General features: G+C 49.4%; 1 protein-coding gene across 1 annotated transcript in view; it reads right to left on the reverse strand.

The window, feature by feature from the left end:
- Positions 1–19,817, reverse strand: part of HAUS3 (HAUS augmin like complex subunit 3) — a 129,290-nt gene that overhangs the window by 44,721 nt on the left and 64,752 nt on the right. Inside the window, exons 17-19 of the mRNA XM_047798447.1 lie at positions 9,661–9,718; positions 8,678–8,755; positions 7,262–7,376 (exon numbers count right to left, since the gene is read on the reverse strand). Coding sequence (XP_047654403.1) covers positions 7,262–7,376; positions 8,678–8,755; positions 9,661–9,718 — 251 coding nt within the window. The remainder of the gene's footprint in view (positions 1–7,261; positions 7,377–8,677; positions 8,756–9,660; positions 9,719–19,817) is intronic.

Consider the following 19,817-nt stretch of genomic DNA (forward strand, 5'->3'; position numbering starts at 1 on the left):
CAGCAACAGGCGAAAGGCTGGGGGGAGGCCGGGGAGACGGCGCCTGAGACCCTGCGGGGCGGGGAGGGGCGGCCCAGGGCCGGAGAGCGAGGGGGGCGAGCAGGCAAGGCGCACACACAGAGCGGGCAAGCACCTCCGCTGGGCCTCGGCGCCCGTGGCCCCCGCGCCCCCGGCGGCACGACTCACGCCGGGCGGCTGCTCCCCGGGCAGTAATGACGATGAACAAAGGGACCCGGAGAGTTCTCTAGGAAAGCGAGCTCTACACTGGGTGCTCGGGGCCCCAGTGCGCTGTGCCCAAGAGCCGGTCACTCGGAAGGGAGGTCCCCAGCCGACACTCTGCTCTGACCCTCCATTTACCACCACACCCTGAAGGACGACCAGGCAGGCACAGGGACCCCGCTCTGCCCGCCGCCGCCGCCCCTCTGAAGCCAGAGTGGCCATGCCCCCTGGACCCTTGGGTGGCTGAACTTGGCAGCCCTCAGCCCCCAAGACCCCTGGACTTCGCAGTGGGCTGCCGTTCTGTGAGAATCGTCACCAGAGACTCCTGTGATCTTGGCAGGTTGTCTTGTTGACTTCACTGGTTTTTTTGCCCCGGGAATATCATGCTAGAGGTGGCATGTCTGTGTCCCTGACTGACACGAGTGAGACGTGGCCGTTAAATACGGAAAACGTTACTGGCAGTCTCCTCTTCCAATACACACAGCATTGGTTAAATAAAACCCACGGCCGTCAGGTGAGTACTTAACAAATCACATCAGAGCCCGCTTTTCACTTCAATTAATATCCCCTTACTCAAGCATTAATTTACACATATAAATATGTTACATATGTGGGTCCGTTTTTGGACTTTGTTCTTTTATTTTATTTTTATTTTTGTCTTTTCTAAGGCCGCACCTGCGGCACACATAGGTTCCCAGGCTAGGGGTCTAATTGGAGCTGTAGCTGCCGGCCTACACCACAGCCACAGCAACACCAGATCTGAGCCGAGTCTTCAGCCTACATCACAGCTCACGGCAATGCCGGATCCTCAACCCACTGAGCAAGGCCAGGGATCGAACCCGCAATCTCATGGTTCCTAGTCGGATTCGTTTCCATTGCACCAAGACAGGAACTCCTGGACTTTGTCCTTTTAAGTTGATCTATCCTACTCTGTATTATACCACTATGTTCTATTAATTGAGGCTTTTAAACTTATTCTTTTATTTATTTGCTTTTTAGGGCCGCACTTACAGCATATGGAGGTTCCCAGGCTAGGGGTCTAATCAGAGCTGCAGCTGCCAGCCTGCACCACGGCCACAGCAACTCGAGATCTGAGCCACGTCTGCGACCTACACCACAGTTCACAGCAACATGGGATCCTTAACCCACTGAGCAGGGCCAGGGATTGAACCCGCATCCACCACAACGGCAACGCCTGCCAATTTGTCTTCTAACTCTATTCCAGCTCGATAGTGAAGTACTCGTTGCCTTACGTGTACTAAAGACCTTTAAAACGTAAGAAAACTCTCAAGGTGCTTCTGCCCCAGGGTCCCCACTGTGGGGTGTGCAGGGAGCTTGTGGCGCTCAAATGCTGGAATCGGCCGCACTGCCCCACGCTCTCTGGGGGGCAGAGACTGGGGGCTGCCCCCCTGGAGCCACCCAATTCTCAGCACCTCGGTGGGGAAGCAGCCATAGGACCACAGTCCTCAGGCAAGGACACTTTCCTCTACGACAGGAAGAAGAGTTAATAAGTCCTTCCCCCAGAAGTGGTGACTGTTTCTGCTGGTGGCCACGTCAGCCAAGTGTACCCGGGGCCCTATACATCTGTCCGTGGCACTGACCTGCTGCCCAGAGAGCGCCGAGCCTACTCCAACTCAGTCTCGAAGCAGACAGCACGCGATGGTGTTTCAGCTCAGCTTGAACAGAGACACACCCAAACGGTACCCCTTTGCCGTAGAGTAAGGACAGGCGAGGCTACGCTTGGAGGCTCACACGATCCAGGGCTTCTTTCGTGTTGGCACTCCGTGCCCACCATGGGGCGGCTGGGGCTCTGCGTTCCGTGATGCAGGGAGATGGGGGGAACCACGTGCAGCTGCTTCCAGCCTCCGCTCAGCAGCGACCCACGTCCCTTCTGCTTACAGTCCATCAGCCAGAGCAGGTCTGATATCTAACGGGCAGGGACGCCCATCTCCCCTCAGAGAAGGGGACTGGCCCCCATACCATCTACCACACCTGCCTCACGAGGGGCGTCTCGGAAAGGCACCCGAGAAAGGCCTTCAGCACAAGAAACGCAAATACGCTCTGCAGTGAAAAATGATCTTTTTGTTTCAGTCTGAAAACGCTGAGTCGAAGGCACAACTGATAAGACCTGCTTTTCATCTGCCTCCTGCAGAAGTTTTAGGAAACCACCTCACGGCACACATGTGGCGCTTACTGTGAAGGAAGCCACCTCCGGGAAACCGCTGGCGCTGGAGGCCGTGGCGCTGAGGCCGGACCTGCTCTGACGCGCGCCCGTGGGCGAGGCCCCGCGCTCTGGGCATCAGGCTTTCATCCATCGTGTCCTAGCTTCACAGATGATCCTGAGACTTCTTCCAAGTCTCCATTTTTATATATAATCTACATATTCTCAAAGGTTTTTTAAGAAAATTGTGATTCTCTGAAAATGTCACTAAGTAGTTCAGATACAACATCGAATTTCCATTTTGCCTTTTGTGTTTCAAACAATAATGCATTTACAGGAGATAAACATTTTTAAGAGTGTACTTGATCTTGCTGCTGTTTTTTGGTTTTTTTTTTACCATGTGCTATTCTAGTCTTCTGTTTGGAACATAAAAATCATTTCCAAAGCAACTAATTATAGTATAAGTCACAAGTGCTGGATTACTACTGCTGGTAGGAAATTAGAAGCAACCGTCATGCAAATATTAAAAGCTTCTTATTTTTGAAGTTCTCCTCCAAACTGCTGCAAGATAATAAAATGCAGGAAAGATCTATACAATATCCAGTGCAGAAACGAACTTCTCAAGTTGACTTTATGAGTGATCAGCTTAACGTGAATCTGGAGAGAATTATTTTCTGCCTGGTACGTCATACGTTTCCCCCAAATCAGTGGAGCACATTCGTGTGGGTCTGTTTCCAGCTTCTTTTTTGTGTTCCACTAGTCTACGTGTCTGTCCTCCGCCAAGGTCACACTCTCTTACCTACGGTGTATTCAGTCTTAATATTAGGCAGTGATTCCTCCCACTTTATTCTTTGTCAGGATAGTCTTAGGTATTCCAGGCCTGGGCATCCTCATTTAAATTTTAGAATAAACCTGTCTATGTCTAGAGGAAACTTGCTTGGGCTGTAACAGGGCTTGCATGCAGCGTGTGGGTCAATTTAGGGAGAACTGACACACTGACTGCGCTGAGTCTTCCATTCCACGAACACGGCGTGTCACTCCATTTACCAGATCTTCTCTGATTTCCTTCATCAGCATTTTGCAGTTTTAGGCATATAGATCCTACACATATTTTGTGAACTGAATATGTAAGTATTTCATTATCTCCGGAGTGAATGTAAGTGGTACTACATTTTTGGGGGGCCATGTCCATGGCATGTGGAAGTTCCTGGGCCAGGGATTGAATCTGAGCCATGGCAGTGACCTGAGCCACTGCAATGACCATGCTGGGTCCCCAAGCTGCTTCGCCACAAGGGAGCTCTGATACTGTATTTTTCATTCAGTTTCTCTGCAGCAATGCAATTGACTTTTGCGTGTTGCTATTGCCTTGCGACCTTGCTAACCTCACTGATTAATTAGCTCCATGAGTTAAAAGTGTTTTTTCTTGTACCTACTTTGAGGCTTAGTACATCGACAGTCATCACACCCACAAACAGAGACGGCTGTGTTTCTTCCTTTCCAATCTGCATAACATGTATTTCTTTTCCTTGCCTTATTCAGTGGCCAGAACCTCAATATGCAATATTGATAAGTTGTTACTGATCTTCGGGGGAAAGCATTCGGCCTTTCACCATCAAATACGCTGTTTGGCACCTGCAGGTTTTTTGTAGACGGTCTTTCTTGAGTTGGGGTTGTTCCCCTCATTTCTAAATTTGAGAATTTTTATTATAAGTGGGTGTTGAATTTTGTCAAATGCTTTGTCTGGGTCAATCGAGAGTCTCACGACTTATTCTTTAGCTTGGTCATGTGGTAGACTCCACTGACTCCATTCCAAAAGTTAAACCATTGCACACCTGGGAGAAACCCTCCTTGGACAGGGGGGATAATGATTTTCAGGTATGGTTAGATTTGGTTTGCTAGTATTTTGCTGAGGGTTTTTACATCAAGGTTCAGGAGAGATATTGGTGTGCGTGAGGTTGGGTTTCATTTTATTTTGGTTTTACTCTGTCTGGTTTTGGTGGCAGGTTAATACGGGCCTCGCGGGATGACTGGGAAGTGTTCCTTCCTCTTCTACTTTCTGGGAGAGGTTGTATACAAGCGGAGGTAATTCTTCAAATATTCGGTAAAATACTCCATGGAAGGTATCTGGTCCTGGAGATTTCCTTTTCAGGAGCTTTTAAATTAAAGATTCAATTTCTTTGGAGTTCCTATTGTGGCCCAGCAGGTTAAGAACCCGACTAGTGTCCACGGGGATGCGGGTTCGACCCCAGGCCTCACTCAGTGGGTTAAAGAATCTGGTGTTGCCACGCGCTGTGGTGAAGGTCTCGGATACGGCTCGGATCTGGCATTGCTGTGGCTGTGGCTGTGGCTGGCAGCCACGGCTCCGACCTGAGCCCTAGCTGAGAACTTCCCTATGCCATGGGTACAGCCCTAAAAAGACAAAAAATAAAAATAAAGAATTCAATTTCTTTCATGGTTGTAGGACTATTCAGATGATCTATTTCATTATCCTTGGGTTTTGACAGCTTGTGGTTTTCAAGAAACTGATCCATTTCTTCTAAATTGTTGAATATTTGAGCGGCAAGTTGTTCGGACTGTTCCCTTCCCACCCGTTAGTGTCCGCGGAATCCGTACAGGTAGCCCCCATTCCATTCCTGGTACTGATGATTTGTGTCTTCTCTATTTTTATTTTTTGTGGGTATAGCTTATTAATTTTTTCGATTTTTCAAAGAATTGACTTTTGTCTCATTGATTTTCTCGCTTTTGCGTTTCCAGTTTCACGGATCGCTGCTCTCATCGTCACTATTGCCTTCCGTCCTCCTCCTCTTTCTCAGGTTCCTTGAAGTGGAAAGTGAGGTTCTTCGTCTGTGGCTTTCCTGGTTTATGATGTAAGCTCTTAGCATGGCACACGCCCTCCTGGAACTGCTTCAGCTGCCTCTTTTCCTGAAACTTTGACGAAAATGTTTTGCTCTCCTGCTTGGTCAGCAGAAGCCAGAGTGGCTTTGGCCGCACTGAACAAAACACATGCTTGGAGATGTGCACACAAGCGCTCACCTGGAATCGCAGGTAGATTCCTTCACACGCTGGAAGGAGCACTTCCAGAGCACTGGTCCATGAACGCACTGAGGGGGGCCCAAAGCTCAAGTGCGAACCAAATGAGCAAGACACGCTTCCTGCCTGAGGAAGAACCATCCTCTAAGACCTTCCACACCTCTGGAGAGAGGGCAGGGGTGTTATTAAATCCATCATGTGCCTTCAAAGTTCTCCGTCATCTTGTATCCTTACTGGAGAGGGACCGAACAAAGTCCACAATTTTAAAAGTTAAACATAGAATTATCACCATATGACCCAGAAAGGCCACTCCTAGGTATCCACCCAAGAGAAATGAAAACGTAAGTCCCCCAAAACACTCGTACATGAGGGTTCACGACAGTATTATTCCCAACAGCCGAAAGGTGGAAACAACCCAACTGCCCACCACCGACGAGTGGATACGTAAATGCAGTAGCCTTGGTTTGTTTACACTGGAGCACACAGAACAGAGCACTCATCTGCCAGAGGAGCATTTGGCCGCCCAAAGGGATGGGGTATTGAGACACACTCCGACACTATGCGGTATCGAGGAACCTTGAAAACACCATGTCCGGGGAAAGAAGACAGCCACGGAAGGCCACATGCTGTGTGACGCAATTCACGTGAGACGTCCAGGACAGACAGATGTCTAGAGACAGAAAGCAGACTGGTGGTTTCCGTGGGGGAGGGGAGCCGGGGCGTGACAGCTGCTGGGAACAGGGCTTCTCTTAGCGTCGCGGAAATGCTCTAGACTTAGTGCTGATGGCTGCAGAACTTGGTGAATGTACTAAACCCACTGGGCTGTACCCTTCAGAAGGGCGAGTTTGACGGTGCGTTTTAAAGGAATAAGCGGCGTGCGCCTGGGGGGAGGCGCTTGCCGGGAGCAGGGGCCAGGAGAGGCCGGGCCCTGGGGGCAGCCAACACGCCCTCTGAGCAGGGGCAGGGCGGCCGGGCAGGGTCTGAGCCTGCTCCCGCTGGCCTTGGACCTCAGGGCCAAGTGCTGGCTGAAGAAAGGCCATCATCGTCTTAGGGGGGAGGCGTTCCAGGCTTCGAACTAAAAGAAGAAAAGCCTACGTAGGAGAAATGAAAGTTTATTTTAAAAAGCAGGAGTGGAGTTCCCGTCGTGGCTCAGTGGTTAACGAATCCGACTAGGAACCATGAGGTTGCGGGTTCGGTCCCTTGCCCTTGCTCAGTGGGTTAACGATCCGGCGTTGCCGTGAGCTGGGGTGTAGGTTGCAGACGCGGCTCGGATGCCGTGTTGCTGTGGCTCTGGCATAGGCCGGTGGCTACAGCTCCGATTCGACCCCTAGCCTGGGAACCTCCATATGCCGCAGGAGCGGCCCAAGAAATAGCAACAACAACAACAACAAAGACAAAAGACAAAAAATAAAATAAAATAAATAAAAAGCAGAGTGAGCCAGCAGTGAGAAAGACAGAAGTGTAGGCTTGTTTGTGCCTCGACTGTACACGAGGGGCCAGTGGGGCTGGAGACAGGATTTCCACGCAGGTTGCCTGTAGGCCCGGGGCTCTGTCTTCCTTGGATCAGCACTCTGTCCGGAGGAAACACGCGACTTTGACTTTTAATTTTTCGATATTTCTATCACTTTCTTTAGCAGTCAGCTGCTTTTCCAGTGCTGAAGGGCAGTTGTTTCTCTCCTAATTAGGAAACTCTTGACATCCTAGTTATCTACTCTTCTTTTCAAAAAGATCAACTATTAGAGGACAATATAATTTCTTAGGAAAAGAGGTTTGCAATAACTTCAGGCTTTTACAATCATGTCAGCCTTCCCGCAGATCTGATAAGAAAGAGTACGAGCTCAGGTGTCTTACCATTGCGAGGTCAGGGCAGAAAACACATCATCTCTTTCAGGCTCCTGGAATAACTTCAGAAGTTCTGGATCCCCAGATAAGTGTGCAAGAATGCGCAATTCAATCTGTGAAAAGTCTGTTAGCCAGAGTTCTGCATCAGTTCGGAATCTTCCAACAAGGTCCCTCATTGTGCGACCCGCCCCCAGGGGCCCCTCCATCTCCCCTCTCCACCTCCCATCTGCAGGGTCCTTTGGCCTCAGGGCTACTGGCCATCCCGTGTCTTGGACAGAAGAGTCTGAGAGACCTCTTCTGGGAGGCTGGCTGTGCCTCCAGGGTGGGCTGGATGCGATCATCAGCTCACCTGAACGTCAGAATGTTAGAAAGGGCCTGCTCTGCACAGGCTGTGTGCTTGGGATAGGCTAGCAAACAAAACGGACAACAATCCCTTCCCACGTGGAGCTTTGTTTGTTTGTTTGTTTGTTGTCTTTTTAGGGCCACACCCACAACACTTGGAGGTTCCCAGGCTAGGGGTCGAATTGGAGCTGCAGCTGCTGGCCTACACCACAGCCACAGCGATGCCAGACCAGAGCCGATCCACGGCAGTGCTGGATCCTTAACCCACTGAGGGAGGCCAGGGATCAAACCCATGTCCTCATGGATGCTAGTCAAATTCGTTTCCCCTGTACCACAGCAGGAACTCCCCATGTGGAGCTTATACTTGAGAAGAAGAGACGATTTGAGTGAATGGTTTGCTCTGTTAGAAGGTGAGGAATGAAACGGAAAAGGCAGATCAAGAGAAGGAGGTTCAGGGAGTTCCCTGGTGGCCTAGGATCCGGCATTGCCGCTGCTGTGGCGCGGGTCTGATCCCTGGCCCAAGAACTTCTGCATGCCCTGAGTGTGGCCAAAAAACCAAACCAAGCCAAACCACACCAGACAGACAAAAACAGCATGGAGAAGGAGGTTCAGGAGTGAGTGTGTGTGGGCAGGGGGCTGCTGTGAAAAGAGGAGTCAGTGCACACCCCGTCCAGAAAGTGGCATCCGAGGGGAGGCATGGGGCTGAAGGAGGGAGCAAGACCACGTCTGGGGCAGGGGCTCCATGCAGGGCCTGGGGGGAGCTGGCGAGCCGCTGGAGGACGGCAGAGTGACCGGCAGACCGCAGCCAGTGAGCCAGGCTGAGCGCCACGGTGCTGGGGAGCGGGGAGGAAGGAGGGGCAGACGGAGTGGGCCCAGGCAGGGAACTGGGGTCCAGAGAGGGCCAGGAAGCCAGGAAGCAGAGCTGTTCTCATTTGCGGTGCACAAGAAATATCTGCCTCAGGATTTACTGTAAAGACTGCGACCCGTAAGCACCTTGGGGTTATCCCGTTTCTGCACGTTTGACCTGCAGGACCACCCAGTGGGCTCCCAGGGCGCCGTCTGCCCACCACGGCCGGCACACACCTGCTGCTAGGAAGCTGCGGCCCTCGGCCGACACCAACAGCGTCCTGGCGGAAACGGTGAGGACGTCGCCTTCTTCACCTGCGTTGAGATGTCGAGACGCCAAGGGCACCCGGTCAAGCCGGTCACGGGCCGGCGCGCGGCTGATCCCCACTCGGAGGGATCTTAACATCGCCCCAAAGCCAAGAGGGCCTGGGTTTCTGGCTTTCCCTGATATTTCGAATGTCATCTTAAAGCATCCTCTCACTACTGGCGGTGAAGGACTTTCTGCTGCGAGAGTTTCCTGCTCTGTCTGGAGCTGTTGTGAAAACAGCGTCGACCGCTGACGAGCGAGGGATTCCGCTCCAGGAAGAGCACCCGAGCCGCTCGGGGCCCCAGCGGTCAGAGGCCCCCCTCCGGGGAAGCAGCGGCTCGGAGCGCTCCCCACAGGGGCCACGCCGCCGAGGGCGGCCCGAGTCCTTTCAAGCCGGAGCGCGTGGCCTTGAGAAAGGACGGCGCAGCACGCCTCGCCGTTTGGCTGTGGCCTCGGAAGCGGTTCTCTGGGAATGGGCCACGGACCCCACCTTTGCCCGGATCTGAACTTTCTCTTTTTTGGAAATGTAACCATCGGCATTGCAGGGGAATAGCTTAAGAGAAGAAGAGCGTTACTATGCTTTTATCAACATTTCCAGTAATTTTCACACTTTAATAAAAGCCAGTTCTGTTGTTGCCTGTCTGCCTTTTCTTTATTGGGAGGTTGGTGGGGGACAGATGGTAGGAGGGGAGCTGCTTCCCTTATATAATTATCATCTATTTTAACTTATAAATGGCTACGAGGGAGGCCCCGTATCACTGTGGCTGTGTTTTATTGCTCAATGCATATTTAAATCCTGGCCATGCAACGACAGAAGAGAACTTCGGAAAAGAAAAGCAATTACAAATGCTTCTAGGTTTTTTTTTTTGAAGGGATACCCAATACTCTAGCAAAATAGGAAGCAGTGTGTTACCTTTAACATTCCGAGGTGCAGTTATTTGGATTGGGTGCTTGGAGATGCCCTGGATATTCTGTGAAGAATATGAGGGAAATTGCTTCAGCTGAAATATCTACTCTTAAATTTATGTGTCACTTAACAGTATTTAAAATGTGATACATTTTATTAAACATTAACAAAAGAACTAATGCTAATGTAGTATGCGTAAATGTGTGAATACTTAATACAATTAATACCAAAACATAATTTTGGTGGGTACCGCTAAGTTTCAGCAAATGTGAGAACCACTCTTTTTGCCTCTAGCCGGCGTGACCCTTACCATAACTGTGCCCAGGAATTCTTCTATCAGCAGCCTGAATTACGAGCTCAGTTGCCTTTAACACTCCGACACAGTAACCCGCTACTGCAGATCGCTGTGAAACCCGTGTACTGCGCTTTCCTCTACAAACAGACCTTAGGATGAGTGTTGGATCTCTACCCTCTAGCCGAGGCTACGGCTCTTGGCACTTGGTTCCAGCCTCCGTCTTAGTACTTGCTGGTTGTACCAATTCCACACGACCCCTACCAGAAATTAAAAAAGGAAAGCATACTTCCTAACTCATTTTATGAGGCCAGCAATGTCCTAAGAACAAAACAGCGAAGATATTTTAAGCAACTACAGACCAATACTCCCCATGAATATAGACACCAAAAATCCTAAACAAAATATGCGCACATCAAATCCAGCAACAGGACCACGACCAGCTGTGGCTAACCCCCCAAATCCCAGGCTTGCTCGTTCGACTTTTGAAAATCTATCAACGTCATCCACCATGTCAACAGAATGGAGAAGAAAAGTCACACAGTCGTCTCAATGGATGCAGAAAAAGCGTTTGACAAAATTAAATATCCGTTCACGATAAAAGCTACGCTCAGCAAACTGGACGTAGAAAGGAATCCTTTAACATGACAAGGAGAGCCTGTGACAGACCGAAAGCTAACTTCATCCTTGATGGTGGAAGAGTCAGCGTGGCCCCCTCAAAATCAGGCGCAGCAAAGGATGCCCACTCCCACCACTTCCGCTCAACACAATAGAGGAGCTCCTAGGCGGCACGACAGGGCAAGGGAGAGAAAATGAACAGCACAGAGGAAGAAACAGAATGGTCCTTAATTCACTAAAGATGTAACTGTATATGCAGACGATCCCACGGAAACCACACAAAAGCCTCCCCAAACTGATACCTGAGCTGACCAAAGTATCAACAGAAAGTCAACATACAAAGATTGAGAGGTCCCACTGGCTCAGCAGGTTGTGAACCAACCAGTATCCATGAGGATGTAGGTTCAATCCCTGGTCTCGCTCAGTGGGCTAAGGATCTGGTGTTGCCGTGAGCTGTGCTGTAGGTCACAGACGCAGCTCGGATCCCATGCTGCTGTAGCTGTGGCAGAGGCCTGCAGCTGCAGCTCTGACTCGACCCCTAACCTGGGAGCTTTCATATGCCGTGGGTGTGGCCCTAAAAGGAAAAAAAAAAAAGGTCAGTATAAAAGAAATCAATCCTATGTATACATAGTATAACGAATAATTGGACAACTGGACATTGAAATTAAGTTTGAAATGCTATGCATAATAGCACTCAAAATATTCAGGTATAAATCTGTATGTTGAGAACTACAGAATCTTGATGAAAGAAATCAAAGAAGCCCTAAATAAATGGAAAGATACACCATATTCATGGGTTAAAATACTCAATATTAATATGTCACTGACTCACAAACTGACCTAAAAACTCAATACAATTCCAATCAAAATACCAGCAGGATTTTTCACAGCTATCAACAAGTTGATTCAATAATTTATGATCATAAATAGAAATGTAAAATGCAAAACTTTAAAATTTTTAGAAGAAAACGTAACAGAAAGAGCTTCGTAATCTTGTATTAAAGAGCTGTTAGATACACACCATCAGCACGGCACACAAAAGAAAACGAGAAACTGGACTCCACCAAACTTTTTTTTTTGCAAATTACATTTCGTCACCATGTTTCCTTAGGCACCTCTTGGCTGCGGCGGTTTCTCAGATTCTCTTACATTTTTATGACCTTGTCTTGAGGCGTATTGGTCAGGCAGAATAGCCCTCACCTGGGGCTCGTCATTCCTCTCGTGGTTAGACTGGGGCTCTGAGTTCTGGGAGGAAGAGCACAGAGATGAAGTGCCCTTCCCATCTCATCACGCCAAGGGCGCCTGCTACCAACATGACCTATCACTGCTGATGCTGGCCTTGATCTGAGGTGGTGTTTGCTAAGTTCTCCACCAAAGGGCTACTTTTTAAATTCCCCCTTTCTTTTCTATTATTACTTTTTTTTTTTTTCCGCTTTTTAGGGCCACACCCTCGGCATGTGGATGTTCCTAGGCTAAGGGCTGAATCAGAGCTCCAGCTGCCGACCTACACCACAGCCACAGCAACACAGGATCCTTAACCCACTGAGCGAGGCCAGGGGTCGAACCCGCATCCTCATGGTTCCTAGTTGGATTTGCTTCCGCTGCGCCAGGAGGAGAACTCCAACAACGATAGATCCTTAACCCACTGCACCACACAGGAACTCCCTCCCATGCCCTTATGATGTATTCTTTTTTATTTATTTTTTTTTTTGTCTTTTTGCTATTTCTTTGGGCTGCTCCCGCGGCATATGGAGGTTCCCAGGCTAGGGGTCGAATCGGAGCTGTAGTCTCCAGCCTACGCCAGAGCCGCAGCAACGCAGGATCCGAGCCGTGTCTGCAACCTACACCACTGCTCACGGCAACGCTGGGTTATTAACCCACTGAGCAAGGGCAGGGACCGAACCCGCAACCTCATGGTTCCTAGTCAGATTCGTTAACCACTGCGCCACGACGGGAACTCCGCTTATGATGTATTCTTGATCCCAACCTGCAACTCCAACTCTCACCACTGCCCACCGACACGCTAACTACAGCCAAACCAAGCTTCCTGCAGTTCCTCCAACGCAGCATGGTCTCTGTCCTCCTTGGTGAGCCTGGCTCCCCTTCACCTACTTAAAAAAAATGGTGTAACTGACATAACAGTGTATACAACATGCGGATTCGATGCTTATATATATTGCAAGACGACCACTGCAAAAAATCCAGTGAACTTCTGTCACCACACGTAGTTACGAAATCTTCTTGTGATGAGAACTTGCAAGGTCCGCCCTCTGAGCAACTTCCAAACATGAAAGGCAGCGCCGGCCTCCGGTCACCATGCGGCACGTCCCATCGCCCCGGCCTGTTCACTTACAACTGGGTATTTCCATCTTTCTACCCTTCACTCATTTCGCCCACCTCTCCCCCATTGCCTCAGGCAACCACCAATCCGTTCTCTCTATGCATGAGTTTGGTTTTGGAGAGTTTTTTAAAAAAGACTCCACCTGTAAGTATTTGTCATGTGTATTTATCCTCCTATCAGATTTATTTCACTCAGCATAATACCCTCAAGGTCCATCCATGGGTCACAAACAGCAAGATTTCATTCTTTGTATAACCGAATGTTATATTGTGTGTGTGTGTGTGTGTATACAGCACATCTTCTTTATCAGCTCATCCATCCATGGCCACTGAGGTTGCTGCCATGTCAAGTATTATAAATAACGCTGCAATAAACATGTGGGGTGCAGATATCTTTTCAAATTGACGTTTGTTTTCTCTGGATAAATACCCAGTGGAATCGCCGGGTCACATGGCAGTTCTCTTTTTAAGCCTTTGAGGAACCTCCACACCAACGGAGGCCGCACCAACCTATGTTCCCACCAGTGGTGAAAGAGGGTTTCCTTTCGCCACATCCTTGCCACCAGTTATTTCCCGTCTTTTGATAACGGCCATGCTAACCGGTGTGAGGTGACCTCTCATTCCAGTTGCGACGTGCGGGTCCTCGATGATTTGATGATGTTGAGCTCCTGTCCCTGTGTCTGTGGGCCGTCCGGACGTCTTCTTTGGGAAAATGTCCATTTAGATCCTCTGCCCCCCTGCCCCCGTTTCTGATGGTCACACCGACGGCATATGGGAGTTCTCGGGTCAGAGACTGAATCCAAACTGCAGCGGCAACCTGTGCCACAGCTGCAGCAGAGCTATGCCGTGACCCACCGCGCCGGGCCAGGGCTCTAGCCTGCACCTCTCATCCTCCCGAGCCACCGCAGTCGGATTCTTGGCCCACTGCCCACAGCAGGAACTCCCCTCTGCCCATTTTTAAAAGTGGATTGTTGACTCTAGGGTTGTAGGAGTGCTCTCTATATTTTGGATACTAACCCCATATCAGATGTACGATCTGAAAATGTTTTCTTCCATTTAACAGGCTATCTGTTCATTTTGTTAATGGCTCCTCTGCTGCACAGAAGCTTTTGAGTTTGATGCAGTCCCACATGTTTATTTTTGCTTCTGTTGCCTTTGCGTTTGGTGTCAGACCCAAAAAATCACTGCTAAGACCAATGTCAAGGAATTCCCACTATGTTTTATCCTAGGGGTTTCAGGTCTCACACTCAAGTCTTTACTCGATTCTGAGCTGGTTTTGTAGTTTTCTTCTTCTGCCTGCAGCTGTCCAGATGGCCCCGCGCCACCGACTGAAGGGCCTGCCCTGCCCCACTGTGTGCTTTTGCCTCCTCTGCCGTGCTGTACCGACCGTGTGAGTGTGGGTTTCCTTCTGGGCTCTCTACTCTGTTCCACTCATCTATGGGTCTGTTTTAGGCCAGGACCATGTTGCTTTGATGCCTGTGCTTCGACTGTTTGGGGTCTTTTGTGGTTCTGTACAGATTTTAGGATTGTTTTATTTCTGTGAAAGATGCCATTGGAGTTTTGACAAAAATTGCACTGAATCTGTAGATTGCTTTGGGCAGTATGGACATTTTAACAGTATCAATTCTTCTAGTCCATGAGCGTGGAATAGCTTTCTGTCTGTTTATTTGTGTCTTCTTCAGTTTCTTTCGTCAGTTTCTTACGGTTTTCAGTGTACAGGTCTTTCAACTCCTTGGTTAATTTATTCCTAGGTATTTTATTATTTTGATGCAATTGTAGGTGGGATTATTTTCTTCGATTCTCATTCTGATAATTAGTGTATAGAAACAAAACAGATTTTTTTGTGTTTTCTTTTTAAGGCTGTATCCGTGGCATATGGAAGTTCCCAGATTAGGTGTGGAAAAGGAGCTACCGCTGCCAGCCTAAGCCACAGCCACAGAGACGCCACATCTGAGGCGTATCTGCGAACTACATTGTAGCTTGTGGCAACACCGGATCCTTAACCCACTGAGCCAGGCCAGGGACCGAACCTGAACCCTCATGGATACTAGTCAGGTTCTTAATCCACTGAGCCACAGCAGGAATTCTCAAAACAGATTTGTTATATTGATATTGTATGGAAACTTTACTGAATTAGTTTATTACTTCTAACAGTTGTGTGTGTGCAGTTTTAGGGTTTTCTATGACATCTACAAACCACCACAGCTTTACCTCTTCCTCCCCAATTTCTTTTGCTCCTTGGGGGGTGGGGGGATGCGCTTGGGCTGTGGGAGGGAAATCCTGTGAAACTGGATTGTTGTGATCCTTATACAACTACGGATGTGATCGATTCATTTGAGCAATTAAAATAAAAATAAATAAACGTCTTTTTCTTGCCCAAGGTCTCTGGCTAAGATTTCCAATACAGTGTTGAATAAAAGCGGTGAGAGTGGGCACCCTTGATTTGTTCCTGACCACAGAGGGAAGCCTGCCAGCGTTCCGCCGCTGAGGACGGCGTCAGCTGTGGGCTTGTCGCATTTGGTCTTAATTAGGTGGAGGTACAATCCTTCTACCTGTACTTTGGTGCGTTCTTACCATAAACAGACACCGACCTCCTTACTTAACATAAAATTTGAAGTCTGAATAGTTTCAGAGGTGGGCTGTGAAGAGAGTAGATGGCCCATATACGACCCAGCCCCAGTTCTCCCTGTTACGAGCATCTTACATTAGCAGGGTGTGCGGGTCACAATTAATGAACCCAATACTGACACATTATTAATAACTCAGGTCCACAGATGATTCCTATTTCCTCAATATTTCCCTTAGGTCACTTTTTGTCCAGGATACCACACTGCATTTGCATCATGTGCTCCGAGGCTCCTCTGGGCTGTGATATTTCGCAGACTTTCCTGGTTTCTGATGACTGACAATTTTGAGGCGTGCTGGTCAGGTGTTTTTGCAGAATATCCCTCAACTGGGGTTTGTCTGATGTCTTTCCCATGAGTAGATGGGGGTTTTGAAGAGGCGGTCTGGAGAGGTACAGCGCCAGTTTCGTCACGTCAGAATAACAAGGGCTCCTACCAGCAATGCAGCGGATGCCGACGCGGGTCGCTTGGCCAGGGTGCGTCTGTTCAGTTTCTCCACCGTCGAGTTACTTCTTCCTCCCACTTTCACACAGGACTTTTTGCACAGAGGTCGCCAGGCAGAGCCCGCTCTTAGAAAAGTGAACGGCCACACCCCTTGAGGGCAACAAAAACTATTCCACCCGGGAGTGCACCGTCCTCTCTTATTTATTTATTTCTTGTTTACGCTGATATGAACTGAGGAATGGTTATTCCATCCTTTGGTTATAATCCAGTATGACATTATTTATTCTGTTATTCGGCTCATTCCAGCCCTGGCTCCTGTGTCCCTTTGACTTGACCTCTTCAGTGTGTGTGGGTGTGGGTGGGTGTGTCACGCCCTCATCCTCTGACTCTGAGACGCTCCAGGCTCATCTTGGCTGTTTCCGGCCCCAGTCCTAAAATCAGTCTTGCTCAAGGAGGGCCGGTTGCTCTCACTGGAGATGGGAGCAGACGCCAAGATCTGGGTGCGAGGCGTGCTCTTTGCTCTGGGCCCTCTCAGCTGACAGCAGGGATTACTGTGTGTGCGGCTCCCCTGTGAATGTGCCCGTGTCTGCTAGCCGGCTGTGTCTGTTTGAAGGCAGACGCCAGTCCACGCTGCTGCCTCCAAGTCTAACCCATCACCACGTGGACCCTTCTAGCCCCTCCACTCCGACACGAGAACCTGCTCCCACCATCCACCGTCGCCTACGTAACTGTCCAACCCGGTGCACGCAGACGGCGGACGCAGAATTGTTCACCCATGTCCCTGTGGGAAACCACGTGACCAACTAGAGCCCAGTGATTCTGAAGCTCAGAGGCCTCCTGCACGTGGGCTCCCGCCTTGGAGTGCCCACCTCACAGCTCGCCTCTGTGCCCGGGCAGACCGCCACCGACGCGGGGGTCCGGTGCTTCCACACCAGAGGATCACAGGGCCAGGGGCCCCGGGAACTTTCCAGCTCCCCCTCGTGCCCCTGGGGCCATGGAGACTTGGTGGGGGAGAGCCACCTCCGGCTCCCTGCCCCAACGGCGAAGCCCGCCCTGTCCCGGCCTGGAGCCGCTGGGAAGACGGCCTCCTCCCAGGCTTCTAGGCTGGAAGCCAAGCCTCGTCCCCAGGGCGGACAGCTTATGGGGGTCTGGCCCCTCCTCTGGCTCTGTCCCCAGGGCCCAGGTCGGAGCCTTTTGGGGAAACTCGCTGATGCTTGCCTCCCTCTGGGCACGCCCCCCGAGCCCACGGGGAGCCCCGGCCTTCCTGCGAAGGGGACCTGCCCATGCCGCGTACCTCGCACACCTTACATTATAAACTCCGCAGAGCTTGTTAAGCTCTGAAAACACAAGTCTCCGAGTCTTGACATTTGGGGAGCTTATGAAGTTAAACCAAGCCAGATACTTTTGAGCTTCACTTCTCCCGTGCTCTTTCACAAGTTCTGCGCTGAACGGCAGAGCTGAGCGCCGCCGACTCTGTTCTCAGCCGCAGCCTCTCTCCTTCTGCGGAGACAGAGGCCTCGGCCCCACTGAGCAGGCGGTCTCGAAGGAGCAAGAAGCTCTGGGAATGAACGCACAGGGTTCAAAGCCATCCTCTGCCCCCGAGCCTTTTGTTCCACTGAAGCTGCCGATAAAGGAGCCCGCGCTTACTCTTCTGGGAAGATGGGGGGGACCCTCCCTCCTCCCCCGCCCGCACAACTAAAACTCTAACCACGACACCAACGCTCTGCGGGTGGACAGTAAGGCAAGTGGCCAGGGCCCACAGGACCAAGAGGTACGCGGCGGCGAGGCCCAGGCTGCTTTTTGCCTCAGTCTCAGACTGGGTGTGGAGAAGCCAGGAACACAGACCTGCGGGTGGCCGCGGACCAAAAAGCCCCACAAAGGCCTGTGCCCTCGAGCAGGAAGAGCACTTTTAGATAGAACTGTACTGTTTCAGTCAAATACTACAGAAAAGAACTGTGGTTGAGTTTAGCAAGTTTAGCAAGAACCTCCCCCAGCCCTCATACCTTCCCAAGTTCATCTCGGTAATTTTCCACCCACTCCCCCTGCCCATCGGCTATAAATCTCTGGCTGTCTTTGTTGAACCTGGAGTCAAGTACAATCCCTCTCCTCTACTGCAATAGTCTTGAAAAAACTCTTCCTTGCCTGTTCAACTCTGTCTCGTGCATTTGTTTCTTTGACAAAATACAAGACATCGAAATTTGTGGGATACAGCCAGAGCTGTGCTGAGAAGGAAATCTCTCTAACACAGATGTGAGAAAAAAAGAAGACTCAAAGCAATAATCTAAGAACCTAGAAAAAGAAAGCAAAAATAAAACCAAATCAAGCAGAAGAAAGGAAATCATAAAAAAAAACAGGCATCGGGAGTTCCGGTTGTGGCGCAGTGGTTAACGAATCCGACTAGAAACCATCAGGTTGCGGGTTTGGTCCCTGGCCTTGCTCAGTGGGTTAACGATCCGGCGTTGCCGTGAGCTGTGGTGTAGGTTGCAGACGCAGCTCGGATCCCGCGTTGCTGTGGCTCTAGTGTGGGCCGGTGGCTACAGCTCCCATTAGACCCCTAGCCTGGGAACCTCCATATGCCGCGGGAGCGGCCCAAGAAATAGCAACAACAACAACAAAAGACAAAAAAAAACAGGCATCAATAAAATTGAAAACAGAGAAAAACCAATGAAACAAATAGCTGGTTTATTGAGAAATGTCGACAATACTGACAAAACTCTAGCTAGACTGACACTGGAAGAAGACACAAATTACCACTGTCAGGAATGAAAGCGGGAACATCACTACGGACGCCAAGGCGCGAAGGAGGGAATGCTAGCAAACCACTGCACAGATCAGTCCACAACCCAGATAAAATGGGCCGACTTCTCAAAAAGCACAGACAGTCGAATCCACCCAGTATGAAGCCGATGACAGCAATAAGCCCATATGTATTAAGGAGACTGAACTCATGATCTTAGAACGCTCCAAAAAGAAATCTCAGGCCCAGATGATTTTATTAACAAATTCTACCAAATATTCAAAGAATTAATATCAGTTCCACACAATAGTCTCCAAAGATGCAAGAGGAAGGAACACTTCCCGTTTCTTGAGACTAGTATTATTCTTATACCAAAAACCAGATGAAAACAGATCAATATCCTTCACGAATAAACACACAAAAATCCTTTTAAAATACTAGCACATAGAATTCAGCATATATTTTAAAAAATATGATGCAGAAAATGCACTCTTAGGCACTTATTCCAGAAAAGTGAAGACTTAAGTTCACACAAAAATCTGTATATGAATATTTACAGCAGCAGCCAAAACCTGGAAACAACCCAAATGTCACTCAAAACTAAATTACTGCTCACACCTAAGGGCTTCAGGGGGTGATAAACTGCCCATGGGAAACTTAATATCTTTTTTTCAAAATATCTGATATTATTTTTAAAAAGTAATAATTTTCCTCAAAATTATAAAAAGAATCTCCTATAGAACATCTAACGGTTCAAAATATCCTTAAGAAGACGTTTTTTTGAAAAGGAATACCGGGAATTTCCCTTGTGGCTCAGCAGTAACAACGCTGACTAGTAACCGTGAGCAGGCAGGTTCAATCTCTGGCCTGGCTCAGTGGGGTAAGGATATGGCATTGTCATGAGCTGTGGGGCAGGTCACAAATGTGGCTCAGATCCTGTGTTGCTATTGTCACGGCATAGGCTGGCAGTTACAGCTCCAGTTCAACCCCTAGCCTGGAAACTTCCATATGCCATGGGTGTGGCCCTAAAAAAAGAAGACAAAAATAAATAAATAAATAAATAGGAATATTGTACGTATGTATGTACGTATGTATGTATTTTGGGGTT

The sequence above is a fragment of the Phacochoerus africanus genome, chromosome 10 (assembly GCF_016906955.1).
Source record: "Phacochoerus africanus isolate WHEZ1 chromosome 10, ROS_Pafr_v1, whole genome shotgun sequence".
NCBI lineage: Eukaryota > Metazoa > Chordata > Mammalia > Artiodactyla > Suidae > Phacochoerus > Phacochoerus africanus.